General features: G+C 40.1%; 1 protein-coding gene across 1 annotated transcript in view; it reads right to left on the reverse strand.

The window, feature by feature from the left end:
• LOC144504727 (vesicle transport protein SFT2A-like) overlaps positions 1-17279 on the reverse strand; it is a 69978-nt gene that overhangs the window by 30294 nt on the left and 22405 nt on the right. The window contains exon 4 of the mRNA XM_078230472.1: positions 7204-7290. Within this exon, the coding sequence (XP_078086598.1) occupies positions 7204-7290 (87 nt within the window). The remainder of the gene's footprint in view (positions 1-7203; positions 7291-17279) is intronic.

Consider the following 17279-nt stretch of genomic DNA (forward strand, 5'->3'; position numbering starts at 1 on the left):
CTGGGGCACACCACTGATGACCGACCTCCATTTAGAAAAAGACCCATCTATACACACTCTCTGCCTCCTTTGGGCAAGCCATTTCTGGATCCAGAGGGCAGCAGCCCCTTGGATCCCATGCCCTCTCACTTTTTCTAGAAGCCTTGCATGGGGGACCTTATCGAACGTCTTGCTAAAATCCATATAAACCACATCTACTGCTTTTCCTTCGTCAATGTGTATAGTCACATTTTCGAAGAACTCCACCAGGCGCGTAAGGCACGATCTGCCTTTGACAAAACCATGCCGAGTATTCTTGAGCATACTAAACATAAGTACATAAGAACTGGGAGGAGTAGGCCATCTAGCCCCTCGAGCCTGCCCCGCCATTCAATAAGATCATGGCTGATCTGAAGTGGATCAGTTCCACTTACCCGCCTGATCCCTATAACCCCTAATTCCCTTACCGATCAGGAATCCATCTATCCGTGATTTAAACATATTCAACGAGGTAGCCTCCACCACTTCAGTGGGCAGAGAATTCCAGAGATTCACCACCCTCAGAGAAGTTCCTCCTCAACTCTGTCCTAAACTGACCCCCCTTTATTTTGAGGCTGTGCCCTCTAGTTCTAGTTTCCTTTCTCAGTGGAAAGAATCTCTTCAACCTCTACCCTATCCAGCCCCTTCATTATCTTATAGGTCTCTATAAGATCCCCCCTCAGCCTTCTAAATTCCAACGAGTACAAACCCAATCTGCTTAGTCTCTCCTCATAATCAACACCCCTCACCTCCGGTATCAACCTGGTGAAACTTCTCTGCACTCCCTCCAAGGCCTAAACCTCTCTAAATGCTCATAAATCTTGTCCCTCAGGATCTTCTCCATCAGCTTACCAACCACTGAGGTTAGACTCACCGGTCGGTAATTTCCTGGGCTAATAGAAGAAACATAGAAAAAATGTCAAATGTTGTTAGTCTGTGGAGTTCTTTTCCCAGAGTGTGGTGGAGGCTGGATAAAAGAATATATTCAAGACTGAGTTAGATAGATTTTTTTGATTTAAAAGGGAACCAAAGGTTATTGGGGGGAAGGGGGGGGGGGGGGAGGCAGCAACGTGGAGTTGAGGTCACAATCAAATCAGTCATGATCTTATTGAATGGTGGAGCAGGCTCAAGAGGCCAAATGGACTACTACTCCTCCTAATTCTCATGTTCTGTGGAGATGCTGTGGTTGTTCTCCTGAGAGCAGAGAAGGTTGAGCAGAGATTAGATAAAGATGTTCAAAATTATATGGGGTTTGGACAGATTAGATAGAAAGAAACTGCTTCCATTGGCAGATGGGTTGAGAATCAGAAGGCATAGATTGAAGGTGTTTGACAAAAGTATCAAACGCAACACAAGGAAAATCTTTTAATGAAATAAGTAGCTATGCTTGAAAGGGCGGAAGAGACATATTTAATTGAAGCTTTTACAAGGGAATTAGATAAGCACACGATGGAAAAGCATCACAGGATTGTGTGGCAGGAGAATGTGACTGACTGGATTGCTCTTGCAGAGATGTGGCATGGGTTTGACTGGCCAAATGACCACCTTTATGCTGTATCCAGTAGATTTATCTTTTAGACATTAAGAATCAATGATGGGATTATCTACAGCCTACATAAATTCAACATGGCTTCATTCAATTATTTAAGCCCCAAATTCTCCCATGTTATTTATGTTACCTAGTTCAAATTATAATAATTTTAACATAAAACATGGCTTTCAATTAGCTACTCAGTTGCTGTCTGGTTAAAAAGAGGATGATACCAAATGCTCACAAATTGTATGATATAAACTGATTGATGAATCAGGAACATATATTTTATATATTACAGTATATGCAAGACATCAGGTTACACAAATTAAATTGCTAAAGCAGCTTGCAACTCCTTGATTTTCTAATATACTTTGCCAACAGGGAAGTTTTTATTGGACCAAAATTACAGCCATTTGCCAGGCTAGTCCAGTGTAAGCATCGCACAACATAGGCAGCGGTGCAGTTTATACCAGTGTTTCTCGACGTTTTGCAAGCTGTGCCCAAGAATAATAATCAGTTCCCTTCATCTTCATAAATGAAGACAATATAGCTAGTCCAACTATCAAACAGCAGATGGTTTTGCAGTATTCTGTGCATTTTTGGGCATCATATTTTGGGAAGGATGCCAAAGTCCTGAAGAGGGTATGGAGGAGACTTACCAGAAATGCTACCAGTAATGAAAGGCTTTGCTTATGTAGGGACACTGGAGAGAAGCTGGGATCTTCCTTCTTAGAGCAAGGGAGATTGAATAGGAACATTCCAAACATGTGAGCGTTAGGTTCATTGGCCATGCTAAATTGACCCTTAGTGTCAGGGGGATTAGCAGGGTAAATACATGGAGATATGGCCTGGTGGGATTGTTGTTGGTGCAGGCTCGATGGGCCGAATGGCTTCCTTCTGCACTGTTGTGATTCTGTGATGAAGGATTGTGATCAGGAAAATTATTTCCACTGGTTTGTGTTTCATTAACCAGAACTTAGAGATTTAAGATAATTGGCAAAAGAACCAAAGGAAAGATGAGGAGAAATTCTTTTAAATAATGAGTTACAATCTGGAATGCACTACTTGAAATGGTAACATAGGAAGATTTAATACTAACTCCTAGCACGGATTTGGTTATTTATATGTTTGAAAATTAAATATTCTCAGAGCTATGGAGAAATGAGAGGAACTAATAGAACAGATACTTTAAAGAGCTGGCACAGAAATGAGCTAAATGGCTTCTTTGGATGCTGCAGAATTGTATAAAGCCATGGAAATGGGAAGAAAAAACAATTGGACAATGCCACCTTCCATCACAAATAATTTGACACTGCCCATACAGTTTTATTCCTGTATATTGTATCACAATGATCACTCCAGGATTAGTTCTTAAAAGGTGGTAAAATTCCAATCATCCAACCTGAGCAGATGGACTAGAAGATTTGTTGGATGGGATCTTCTATGTGGTGCAAGTAATACTGTGCAAGTAATCTACAACATCCATTATGCACTCAAGGGGATTGGCCCAGCAATACCTTTGTGGAGGAGGGTGAAAACAAGGTCAAAGGTAGAGGGAGAAGAGAACCTGGATTCAGAATTTTATTTTAGCAGATAATAAATTAGTTTTATATCCTTTGGTTCAAGTCAGGGATGCCATATTATCTCTTAGTTAATCTTTTAAAGACATTTTTGCGTCCTAATTTATATTTGCATATTTATGAAATATGTTACTGACAAGACCAGCATTTATTGCCCAGCCCTTACTGTCCTTGACCGTCACCTTCTTGAATCACTGCAGTTTGTGTGTTGTCCTACAGTTCTGTTTGGAAGAGTGTCCCAGGAGTTTGACTGCAAGTGTCTTTTTATTTGTATGGTTCAATCGGGAAGGTTATGAATCGTGTTGCTCTGCTGCAAACAGTAGTGACCTCCTTCAATGCATGATGGGCAGCTTTGTGTTGCTTGGAAGAATTCAGTTGCCAAAAAATAAAGGCAGTGATGACCTTTAGTGTACAGGAAAAACTATTTCCTGTGAACAGTGTGGCAGCAGTTCTTTAGACAGTTGTTGGCATGTTTCCCCAATAGCATCTAGCAGAAGTACAGCCTTCTGAGATGAGGATGTTCATAAAAGCTTAATGACCTCTTGATCTGTGGAACCAGCCAGGTAGATGGGTATTTGTGGATAGGATACCTTCTGGGATAAAGCCCCTAAAAGGTTCTTTCCTTTCGATCTTTCTCCTATTATAGCATAATGCTAGGGATATGCCAATTGGCATTTTAGTGCAGTGAGGCACTTCGGATTCATGGAAGACAAATATTTTGATAAATGAATCAATTTCTGTTATAGCTTTATAATCTTATTTTGTCTCAGGTACATACTTGTTTCCAGTTTCACACTTGTTAGACATTCTAACATTATTCTATAATCCAGGAAATTCTGAAATCCAGAAATGACTTGGTTCAAGTGTTCTGGACAAGAGAGGCTGCAGCCTAATTACATCCTCTCAATTTTGCATCTCTGAGCTCTTTAGCCTGTAGTGCAGACAAACTCTTAACTCCTGTAGCCCAACCAATCCTTTGCTTTCCAAGCAGCCATGAGTTTTGCCTTTTAACTATTGATCTATTAGCACATTAAAATTCTAGCACTTGTGCAAACACGCTGTTAATTCATTCCCATATACACTCCTCATAATAGAAGTTACCTATGTAGGAGCTTCATTATCATGTGTTTGCACCCTCCTCCCTACAGTGAAGACACTTTAACACCATAACTCGTTAAAGTACAAAGTTGCATAGCAACTTTACATAGTCAATTTTCATTATAAATGGAAATATAAAAAGAACTGAATTACTTCTGGGACTCCTGGAGGTTGAAGGCTGTCTATGTACAATAAGATATATGGTTTTTACCATATCTAGAAAAATATATAGTATTTAATCATACTAAAACAATTTTCTTCCACTGTTTATTACCCCCACCATTGTATAGTCCATTAACATTGGGATCTAGGGCAAATGACTTTTTATTTCAAGAATGTTGTATTTTCTTAAAAATAATGTTATTCATTGTTCTGGAATTTTGTGGATTGTCTCAGCTGCTGTCAGAATGTGAGCAGAGTTTTCACAGCAGATTATGATATGTGGATTGGTCTGAAGTCTCCTTACTGAGATAGAAGTTCTTGATAAAAAAAATTCTCTTTTCAGCTTTGCAGTTACAAAGCAACAACCGGGCAGGGAAAAGTCTCAAGGAAGAACTGTTAATTGAAATAATGTCGAGTTACGTGCTTTACTGAGTGCTCTCTTCCATTGTTGACATCTGTTTTGACCCTTCAAACTAATTTTTGCCAATAGCTTATTGTCCTTTCAAGTCTTATGATGCACACACCTGCAAATTAAAAGTTGTTACTTTTCAGTTATTAAAAATACCTTGGTGCAGAATCACAATTAACACAGTACAGAAAAAGGACATTTGGCCCAACCATTGGAATCTTTCAACTTTCCTCATCAAACGATAAGTATTATCCAATATTGCCTTCTCCCTCAAATGCTTATCCAGCTTCCCTTAAATGCATCTATGCTATTCATCTCAAACTATTCCCTGTATAATTCCCTATTTGAATTCTTGAACTATATGCAAGTAGTAGTTGGGATGATCCACTACATATTTTATAACCATGTTTCAGTAGATTTAATCTAATAAATAATATGCATTGTACACCCTTTTGCCCAGTGCTATCACCTGGCATATAAAGCATTTGCACGAATACACTACTGTAAACATTTCAAGTGGCCATGAATTCTTGGTGACTATCTTGTATTGAGGGATTCTAGTTTTGGAAACAATCTTTGTCTGCTCCATCAAAACCATTCATAATTTTCAAGACCTTTGTCAGACTACAAGAGAGAAAATGCTGGTTTCAGATTCCAGCATCCGCAGTCATTTGCTTTTATCCTTTGTTAGACCACTCTGTCTTCTCATTTCAAGAGAAAAGAGAGACCCAGCCTGTTTATCTTTACTCGTTAGGTGTAACCTTGTTTTTCTTTTCTTAATAGGCGTAACCTCGCATTTCTGGTATCATCTTTGCAAATGCTTTTTGTGCTGTCTCCAATGTCTCTATACCACTTGTAATTTTTAAAAAAAATTTGTGGGAAGTGATGCCTATCCCTAAATGCCCTTGAAGTGTCCCTTTACTCCACTATCCTGTTTAGGCTTTTATTCCCCAAACATTTCTGACCTTTTTCTTACCAAAATGCAATACTTTGTACTTAATTGTGGTTAAAATTCATTTACTAATTTTATACCCATTCTGCACGTTTATAATTTTTTTTGTAATTTATTGCAAGCCCCTTCAATATTGACTATATTTCACATCCGTGTGGCATCATCCCCAAATTTAAAATTTATATCTTTGATTTTAAATCTAATATAAATTGTGAACGACAGCCAACAGGTGAGGCAGCTTCTATTTAAAATGAACTTGCAGTGTCTCTGGTTACATGTCCTGATTTGGTTCCCAAGTACACGGAAATCAGAAAGGTGTGTAGGCACATTGCTTGAACTTTATGCCAGGTATAGCATAACACCAAACATTTAAAATACCCAGATAGTCCAGTTGATATTTCACCCTGTGCAAAAACGTATTAAAAATGAGTTGTCTTGGAACAGAATTTCAAGTATGCATACAAGATCCTCTTTATTGTTGAGATCAATGAAAGGCACAATTAACTTAAGTTGGCAGCTGCACATTACATCCTAAAGACATTGATCTTAAGACCTGCAATGTAACAGTATCTGTTAGATGGAGGGCCAAACATTACATAAAATAGCTCACTGGGGCAAGATGATTGCTGTATTTTAAAACTTAATCACTAAGTCACCCATTTTTCACATGGTGATCAACCTGAGTGTTGCAGACAGTCCAGTCATTTATCTTTTTTCTGATTTTGCTCCTACAAAACTGGGAATACTTTTCTATGTTAAAGGCTCTATTTAAATGTAACTTGTGTATGTAACTCAAGCAGTCACAAAGCTGTCTGCTGTATAAACATTTAAAAGACATATTCCAAACGCATGCTGCCACTTGAAATGTTTACAGTAGTGTATTCACTCAAATGCTTTATGTGCCAGGTGATAGCGCTGGGTAAAAGAGTATACAATGTATATTATACATTAGATTAAATTTACCAAATCATGGTCATAAAATATGTAGTAGATCATCCCAACTACTTCTTGCATATGATTCAAATGGTGCTGGTTGCATCCAGTAGCCTGAATCATCCCTCACACGCGAGTACAGACAGTAAATGTTGTCAGGTTACTTGATCAACTGGAGCGTCATAGAAACCAGATGCTGCGCTGACCTAATGACCACATATACACAACTCCAGCAGGGGTCACAGAATATTAAGGGGCAAAAATTCAGAAGGATATCTTTCATTGATTCTGAGGCCAACTATATTTCTAGCTAGAACCTTAATGATTTTTAGGATTCAGGTACTCATAGCATTACCTAGATGAACCAATGGGGCAGCCCTCACCAGTTGATATTAATACTTTTCACCATATACTAATGCGTGACAATACTAAATCAAATCAAAATATGAAGTCTTGAGGCTGGAATAATTTCATTTTGTTTTAGCATGACTATAAAAAAAGTAAAGCTTTGACTTACAAGAATTGAAAAACACACTCCAACGGCAAAGCAAATCGCAAACCATTTCACCCTTGTCCCAAAGCTGAGTGACGATGAATCAAGGACCTTGAAATAAATCACAAATTTGAGATATAGTTTTGCATTGTATATAGAAAAAAAACAGTATGTAATATCTTAAAAACAAACATAATAAATTAGTTTGAGCACTGGAGATATCCAAGAGGTTTGAAGCTCGAGAGTTTAAAGTATCTGGAGTCAGAACTCTAGGAAAAAGGATACCAGAAATAAGATTCATCAGAAACCAGCAGGGAACAAAGGAAGTTGATGCATAATTAAACAACAGCTTTATTCCAATGTTTCTGAAATTTTGCTGCATATAAAATGTTAATTGGATTTTCAAAATAAAGATTAATGTTGAGTTCAGATCCAAAATAAAAGTTTGAGGGGAAAAGAATGTTAACTCAGAAAATCTAAGTCCCATTATTATAATGCATAAAATCTGAACTGATTTCTGTCCAACCTATGTAAAAACACTGCATAGTGGTATTCACAAGCATCTCAGGGTCAAAATCTAGGAAACATAAAATCAAAACTAAATTTATTCTGCTTTGTAGTGCTACTGGAGAAAGTTATCATGAAGTGTGAAATTTCATAGTGACGTAGTTATTAATCACATTTAATAATTTTGTTTGTTGAAGAACAGTCAGAAAGTAGAGAGATTTTAATCAATAACTTGAAAACCAGTCACTTGGGCAGACATTTTGAATGTTTCAACAAATTTAAAATTTCCACACAGAAAAGTCACTGAATTATCTGCAACATACAATTAATCTAGTGTCGTGCACTGTAAATCAAAAGCACTTCCACTTCAACTATTTTATGAGGTACTAGTAAAAAGGAACAGGACTGAACAGATGGCTACATCCTTACAAGCACTCACTACAACCACTGATATCAACCAGCATTCAGTTACTGCCCCAAGTTAAATTGTGGAAAGCATGTTCTCTAATTAAAATAATTTACAGTAAAAGAAATATATTATGGTCAATTCTTTAAGCATATTTCTGTAAGTGAAGGAGACAAATTAGATTTAGTATTCTGAGAAGTATGCATATACACATGGTACCCAAGTGGAAATTATGGATTTAAATTCTAAAAGTAAAGGGAGATAAGCTTTTCTGATCTTTACTTATATTGGGGCAGTTAGATTAATAATCAAGTTTAATTACGGTTCACACTATACTCTACAATGACAAATAACTGCTATTTTAGACAATTTGTGAATCTTTTAGACAGGTGAACTCCAATGGAACTAGTTTCCCATATAACACACATCAAAATCGAGTGGAGGTTTCCAAACTTTCTTTTGATTGTTAGCAAATACAGGTCACAATCACAGACTGCTCCCCATTTTATTAAAATAAGGAACAGTATTTTGTAAGGAGTTCACAATGACTAACCTGCCTTTGGCTATGTAATGTGACTCAAATAGCCAATTGCTTTGAGGAACACCACTGTCACACAGCAGTCAGCAGGTGCCATGGAAATGGATCCGTCAGAGCTGCTTCTGGTGCAATAATAATCAATTTACTCCATGGCATACACAGATCTGCCAGGTCCAAATGATTCAAACATCACAATGTTTCAAATTAAAACACAGTGCTCGGGTCACCCCATCATGCACCTCCTCATGCAATTTGCATTGGCAGATTTTGTTCCTGTCCAATCTGACTTGCAACTTCCCCAGATAATCTTGGCACACTTTCCCCATCTCAGTTGGGAATCTCCACAGTGCATCTTGCACTGTACATTACCAACACTATGATTAGCTATATCCATACAATACTTCAAATTTATTTTAGATGACAATTTCATAATGTACTTGTTATACTCAGTGCAAGGTGCAAAGCAGAAACTCATCAGCAAACCTGATATAACTCCAGATTAAACTTTACTGTAACTAATTTCAACAGCAGCATGCACTTTGGATGACAGGTTGTCTTACTTACCTGATCAGCTCCTTGTATTTATCCTTAGGCAGCATGAAGGAAGCAAATTAACAGCAATTTATGGTCATTATTTATTATTCACATTTAATAATTTTGTTTGTTGAAGAACAGTCAGAAAGTAGAGAGATTTTAATCAACAACTTTAAAACCAGTCACTTGGGCAGACATTTTGAATGTTTCAACAAAATTAAAATTTCCACACAGAAAAGTCACTATGAATTATCTGCCATATTGATGACCATGTATTAAGTTGAAAATAGATACATTTCATTCAAACATTGCCTGCAGCATTCATAACACAGAATGTCTTTTAGTACATGCATTATATATTAGATTTCAACCCTGAGCGTACTGAGTGATTCGGAGAAAGCAACTGGGGTTAGCAGCCAAAATTAACACTATTTGAAGACGCACCTAGACATCAAGTAGTTGCAAGCTGTTACTGTTAAACTGAAGAGCGTCAGCTCAACCTAATCCTCACATTACCCAACAGACAAATATGCAAATTTTGAAGAGAAAGTAACAGGAGTAGCAACTCGGGGACTTGCCACTTCCCTGCCAAGGCTATCCAATAAAACTGATGTTCCAGCCGTGAGCAGACAGTACAGCTTGGGAATCAAACTTGGTTTGTGTGGGTCAGTTCCCCACCACTTGATGAATTTCCAATTAAGCCACCATGATGATAATGGTATAACTAACAAACATTAATTCCCACACTTGTGAAAAACAGTATATAATCCTAATTTGAAGTGAAAGTACGTAGGGATTCATACTAATCTTCCTTATCAAACTTGGAACTCACTAAGCACATTCAATTCACAACAAACTTTGCAGATTTTCAAGAAATTAAATTTTAAAAACTGCAGTTCCAATTTCGGCATTTGAAATTTTGGCACTTGTCACGAGACACTAAGTCACAGTTTATGCCTATGCCTCAAACCACATTAACTATTTTCAGCTATTTCCATTTGTAAGTGTAAGCACTGTGTAAATTAAATTATGCTCTCTGTGCTAGGTAACCAAATTGAAACCTGCATTCAGAATCACAGAATCCCTACAGTGCAGAAGGATCAGTCCATCGTATCTGCATTGACTCTTGGACAGAGCATCTTACCAAGGCCCTATCCCCACAACCCAATGTATTTACCCTGATAATCCCCCTAACCTACACATCTTGGGACACCAGGGGGCAATTTAGCATGGTCAATCCACTTAAACCTGCACATCTTTGGACTGTGGGAGGAAATCAGAGCACCCGGAGGAAACTCTCAGAGACATGGGGACAACATGCACGGAGACACAGTTGCCTAAGGCTGGAATCAAACCTGGGTCCCTGGTGCTGTGGGGCAGCAGTGCTAACCACTGTACCACCATGCTACCCCTATTTGTGATACTACTAAAGTGCTTTCAAGCCAAATTTTGATCAAGCCCCTCCCCCAGTTGTACTTTTGCACTCATCGAATGGAAATTGTTAGCATTGGAAAATGGAACACCCTCCTAGCTGCCCTCAGTGCTCGACTCTGGCAATATATCAGAGGGCACAATCTCCAGACTGAGCTAAGCTTGGTTCAGTGCTCATCAGATACCAACATGTCTGTATTTTAAGCAGAAATGTTGGATAGCCATCAGGAACAAGAACATTAGACAATTTTTCACTTCTCCAACAGGCTAGTTATAAAAAAAACCTTCTGTCAAGCAGCAAATCCAGTATAAACCAACCCCGGACACATTTATCAGCAATCATTAAACTACTCCCTTTTTGAAATTGCTTTGCCATTGGTTTTAACTAAAAAGGAGTGTTAATTTTTCCTAAAGGGTGGTTTCACTTTGATAAAGTTTCTGTTTGCAAAGGGAATACATTAATTGCTTTTAGTGGAAGTAGAATTACCAATATTGTACACTGCTATTTCTAACTTCCAAGTATAACTAATATTTCATTAAATATATGTATTTAAAATTGCAGCCTATTTATCAAAGTTACTAGTTTGAAGTCACAATGTTAAATTCAAGTTCTGTCTAATGGGATTTTGGGTTTCTGCAGGTCTTTCAGGGATGAAGTTCAGCAATTTTACTTGTTTATAATGAAGACCATTGATTTATTGCTGACTGATTTATTTTGGCATTATGTGGAATCAGGGGTTTGCCAAGACTGCTTTGAAGATTGCATTATGTGAATCCACTTGGGGGAAGAGGGAGGGGCGGCATTGGTGCAAACAGGAATGCAGAGTGGGAACTGAAGGAAACCAAAAACCAAGTTCATAGGTAGCAGGCTGAAGACATTCGAAAACCAAGGAGAGGGTGGGGGCGGGTGGATTCTCCTGGTGCGCTGCGCTGCTCGAGTCTCTCACCCCACCGGGACAGATTCCCAGCAGCAGGAATTAAAGCTGGTCCCCATAAATGGGACCAGGTGCGATCACCCAGCTGGTGGGGACAGAGGCCATTGAGGCCATCCAGGAGGTCACGGGCAGAAAGTGCCCCTTGGGCAGTGTCAGCCTGGCACTGCCCACTGAACAGTACCAAAGGGACAGGGCCGATTGGTGGCAGCAGGGACCACTGCGCACATTGCATTAGTGATCAGTAGGGTTGAGAGGAAGGGGGCGATCTGGGCTGCACATGGGGTGGGGGTTCACAGAGGCCAGCAATCAAGGGTTGGGGGGGGGGGGGGGGGAAAGAGAGAAAAAGAGTCAGGAATTACATTGGGAAGCTGGCGATTTGGGAGCCAGTGCACATGCGCCAATCTCCCCACTGAGAGATTGAAACACGCGTAATGGCCCATTCAGCGTTGGCCTCTCCAGCAGGTTCGGGCCACCCCCACAAAACCAGTGTGGAAGCGCAGATGCAGAGCGTCCCGGAGATTCATTCCACTCAGCTTGCCCAAAAAATAGGCAGGAGAAACTCCCATATTCCCGACTGTTGGGCATTTAGTTTTTTTTTGAGAGAATCGCCTCCATGGTGTCACTGAATAACAGTAGTCAGAGAAATATACAGTAAAGAAGAGGCCCTTTGACCCACCAAGTCTGCACCAACAAACTACACTAAATCTACATTAATCCCACTGTTCAGCACTTGGCCCAAAGCCTTGAATGTTATGACATTTCCAGTGCTCATCAACATACTCTTCAAAGGTTGAGAGGGTTCCCTCCACCACCACCCGCCCAGACAGTACATTTCAGACTCCCATCACCCTTTGGTGAAAAAATCTTTCCAAAAATCCCCTCTAAACCTCTTGCACCTCACCTTAAAATTATGCCCCCTTGTTATTGACCCTTCAACTAAGGGGAACAGCTGCTTCTCCTCTACCCTGCTGATATCGCTCAAAATCTCTTACACGTCAATCAGGTCTCTCTCAGTCATCTCTGTTCTAAAGAAAACAATCCGAGCCTATCCAGTCTCTGGTCACAGCTCAAATGCTCCATGCCAAGTAACATCCTACTGAATCTCCACTGTTCCCGCTGAAGTGCAATCACAGCCTTCCGACAGTGAGGTGACCAGAACTACACGCAGTAGACTAGCTGTGGCCTAATAAAAGTTTTGTACAGCTCCAACATAATCTCCCTGCTCTTATAATCTATGGCAGGATTGATAAAGTAAGAGTTTTAACAACACCAGGTTAAAGTCCAACAGGTTTATTTGGTAGCAAATACCATTAGCTTTCGGAGCGCTGCACCTTCGTCAGATGGAGTGGAAATGTGCTCTCAAACAGTGCCCTGTTTGACAGCACATTTCCACTCCATCTGACGAAGGAGCAGCGCTCCGAAAGCTAATGGTATTTGCTACCAAATAAACCTGTTGGACTTTAACCTGGTGTTGTTAAAACTCTTACTGTGTTCACCCCAGTCCAACGCCGGCATCTCCACATCAGGATTGATAAAGCCAAGTGTCCCATATGACTTCTTAACTACCCTATTAACCTGTCCAGCTGCCTTCAGGAATCTGTGGACAAGTACCCCCCAGATCCCTCTGAGCTTCCTAGCATCCTGCCATTCATTTAGCACTCACTTACCTTTTTACTCCTTCCAAAGTGCATCAGCTTGCACTTTTCATGGTTAAATTCCACTTGTCATTGATCTGTCCTTCTGACCAACCCATCTATTCTGCCTGCAACCTAAGACCTTCTTCCTCATTAACTATCCTGCTAATCTTGGGTCATCCACAAACTTACTTATCACCCCCCACATTCTAATCTATATCGTATGTATATGTTATTTATATATTTATTTGGCATGTGCACTGAACCAGGGGCGTAAATTTGATTTGATTTATTGTCACATGTAGTAGTATACAATGAAAAGTATTGTTTCTTGCGTGCTATACAAACAAAGCATGCCGTTCATAGAGAAGGACAATAGAGTGTGCAGAATGTAGTCTTACAGTCATAGTTAGGGTGTAGGGAAAGATCAACTTAATGCAAGACAAGTCCATTCAAACGTCTGACAGCAGCAGGGAAGAAGCTGTTCTTGAGCCAGTCAGTACGTGACCTCAGACTTTTGTATCTTTTTCCCCCCCCCCCGCCCCGAGGGAAGAAGGTGGAAAAGAGAATGTCTGGGGCGTGTGGGGTTCTTAATTACGCTGGCTGCTTTGACAAGGCAGTGGGAAGTGGCGACAGAGTCAATGGATGGGAGGCTGGTTTGCGTGATGGATTGGGCTACATTCACAACCTTTTGTAGTTTCTTGGGTCTTGGGTAGAGCAGGAGCCAGATCAAGCTGTGATACAACCAGAAAGAATGCTTTCTATGGTGCATCTGTAAACGTTGATGAGAGTCATAGCTGACATGACAAATTTCCTTGGTCTGAGAAAGTAGAGGCGTTGGTGGGCTTTCTTAACTATAGTGTCGGCATGGGGGAACCAGGACAGATTGTTAGTGATCTGGACACCTAAAAACATGAAGCTTTCAACCATTTCTACTTCGTTCCCGTTGATGTAGACAGGGGCATGTTCTCCTTTATGCTTCCTGAAGTTGATGACAATCTCCTTCGTGGTCCTGGTGGCCCCTGGGTGGTCTTGACTGCGCTAAAGAAACCTCACGCGTCATGGTAGTCGGCTAACTGCTGGATCTCCTGCGCTTTCTCCACCCACTATCTGTAAGTCATGGGTTTTTTGCTGGACTAAACCTTCCGCTGCCTGTAGAGTTGCTTTCTTACCCTGTATTCTTTATCAAGGTAAGAGTTTTAACAACACCAGGTTAAAGTCCAACAGGTTTATTTGGTAGCAAACACCATTAGCTTTCGGAGCGCTGCTCCTTCGTCAGATGGAGTGGAAATGTGCTTTCAAACCGGGCACAGAGACACAAAAATCAAGTTACAGAATACTGATTAGAATGCGAATCCCTCCAGCCAGCCAGATCTTAAAGATACAGACAATGTGAGTGGAGGGAGCATTAAGCACAGGTTAAAGAGATGTGTATTGTCTCCAGACAGGACAGCCAGTGAGATTCTGCAAGTCCAGAAATCAAGCTGTGGGGGTTACTGATGGATGTTGGGTTTATGTCACACTATCAGTAACCCCCACAGCTTGCCTCCTGGACTTGCAGAATCTCACTAGCTGTTCTGTCTGGAGACAATACACATCTCTTTAACCTGTGCTTAATGCTCCCTCCACCCACGTTGTCTGTACCTTTAAGACCTGGCTGGCTGTAGGGATTCGCATTCTAATTAGTATTCTGTAACTTGATTTCTCTGTGCACTGTTTGAGAGCACATTTCCACTCCATCTGACGAAGGAGCAGCGCTCCGAAAGCTTATGGTATTTGCTACCAAATAAACCTGTTGGACTTTAACCTGGTGTTGTGATACTTCTTACTGTGTCCAAAAATCAAAGCAGACACTCTTTACTGTAAGAGGTGCTGTTTTATTTATGTGACATTAAACTGAAGTCCCGTTTGCTCTCTCAGGTGGATATGAAAGATCTCATGGCAATATTTTGAAGAGCAGGGTTACTCCCAGTGTCCTGCCCAATATTTATTCCTCAAACAGCAAAAGAAAAATAGATATTATCACATTGCTATTTGCTGTGCAAGAAAGTTGGCTTAACTGTAATGTTACTGGACGAATAATCCAGAGGTCTGAACAACACTGGAGTTCAAATCCCACCACAGCAGCTGGGGAAATTAAAATTCAATTAGCTAAATGAACCTGGAGTAAAATGTAAGCCTTTGTAATGGTGATCGTGAAACCACCGGATTGTCATAAAAATCCATTTGGTTTCTCTAGAAAAAGAAATCTGCTGTCCTTACCCATTCTGGTCTACATGTGATTGACTCTAAAATCTTGTGTAAAACCAGAAAAGTCAAATGATTATCAAGAGGACTGACCACCCTGCCTCGACCCAAGCATAGGAAACAACCATGATACACCCATTCCGGTCAGCCCTTCAAACTTCTCCTCAGTAACTGGGACAGGTCTCTGTGCCTTCTTGAGTGTTGTCCGTCTGGAACATGGTTCCCTCCAAGCAGAGCTCTCCCTCATCAGGGATGGCAGCTATATTCTGGGAGCCATTATTCAGGAATCAACACCTCCATTAGTATAAGTTTGTATGCCTGGTGGAGGAGACACTCTGGCTGCTGTTCAAGTCCTGGACCAGAACCCCAAATTACATTAGAAAGCTAGACTAGACCCCAACAATTTTTCTATTTTAATATAAAAAGTGAGGAAAGGATGCTTCACTCCAGGAGTAATTCCACTGACAAATTAGGGATCTTTTATAGTGAAACAAACTTTATTCAATAACAGTGTAAATATAACAAATGAACAGTGCAAGTATAAAACAAATGAAGCAGCTTAAACATTAACAGTGGGACAATATTTAAAAATGAAAGAAAACAACTTCAATCCCTAACTTATCACTGTTTCAATTCCAAATAAACAGCATCAGCTTACAGACTTAAAATGCCACTTTAAATACACTTAGCACTCATAAACATGCTTGCTAAAGCTGTCAGAATGACTTGAGAGGGCAGTGTGAAGAAAACTTCTGTCTTCAAACAAATCTCAACTAGAACTTAAAAGCTATTTTTCTCTGCTACAGACCTAGCTCCTCCTATTAACCATATCATCACACGACCCTGCATATATAAACCCATATTCCATTCCTTTAATCAAAACCCCTGGGGAAATCGCCATCTATAAACAAAAGTACATTAGTTCTATCCTAAGTAAACACTACATGGCTAAAATGAGTAATTATCCTGCTCTCCCAGCATCTGTTTTCCAGACACACTGCCTGCCTGCAGAATAAAGCTGAATCTTTAAACATTCCCCTTAAACAAAAAGAAATATCGATAGCAACTGTCTATCATCACATTGTAAGGTGACAAAGGCTAGGGATGTACTGGATGACAGACGGGCAGCCCTGGATGTTGCTAGAGAAGCTGCCACATGACATATCCTTTGACAGCATCAACTCACAGAAAAACCATTGAGAATCTTAAAGCAATGCTCAGCCCTGACTGTATTGTGTCAAGGCACTCAAGGGTGTGGAGCATTCTCATCTGAGCTGACCACTATTCAGACGGAATTTCTCATCAGCGACAAACCCAAAACCTCCCTTCGGCGCCTCAGCCCCACAGTCTCTATAGTATCGGTCTCCTTATTTAAAGGAATGATGTAAATGCATTAGCAGTTCAGGGGCGGTTTACAAAACTAATACCAGGAAGGACAAGTTGTCCTATGAGGAAAGATTGGACAGGTTAGGTTTGTAACTACTAGAGTTTAGAAAAGTAACTTGATCAAAACCTTTGTGGAGAGGATGTTCCCCCTTGTCGGAGAATCATGAACTGGGGTACTTTTTAAAAATAAGGAGTTGCCCATTTAAGATAGAGATGAGGAGAATTTGTTTCTTTCAGATGACTGAGTGTCTCTGGAACTCTCTTCCTCAAAAGGCAGTGGAAGTAGAATCTTTGAATATTTTTAAGGCAGAAAGAGATAGATTCTTGATTAGTGAGGGGGTAGACAGGAATGTGAGGTTGAAGTTACCATCAGATCAGCTATGTTCTTGGTGAATAGTGGAGCAGGTTCAAGGGACTGAGTGGCTCACTACTGCCCCCAGTTCTCACGATATGTTCCAAAAACCCTGAATTCCATTTGTGGA

Source organism: Mustelus asterias, chromosome 15 (genome assembly GCF_964213995.1).
Source record: "Mustelus asterias chromosome 15, sMusAst1.hap1.1, whole genome shotgun sequence".
In the NCBI taxonomy this organism is placed as follows: Eukaryota; Metazoa; Chordata; class Chondrichthyes; order Carcharhiniformes; family Triakidae; genus Mustelus; species Mustelus asterias.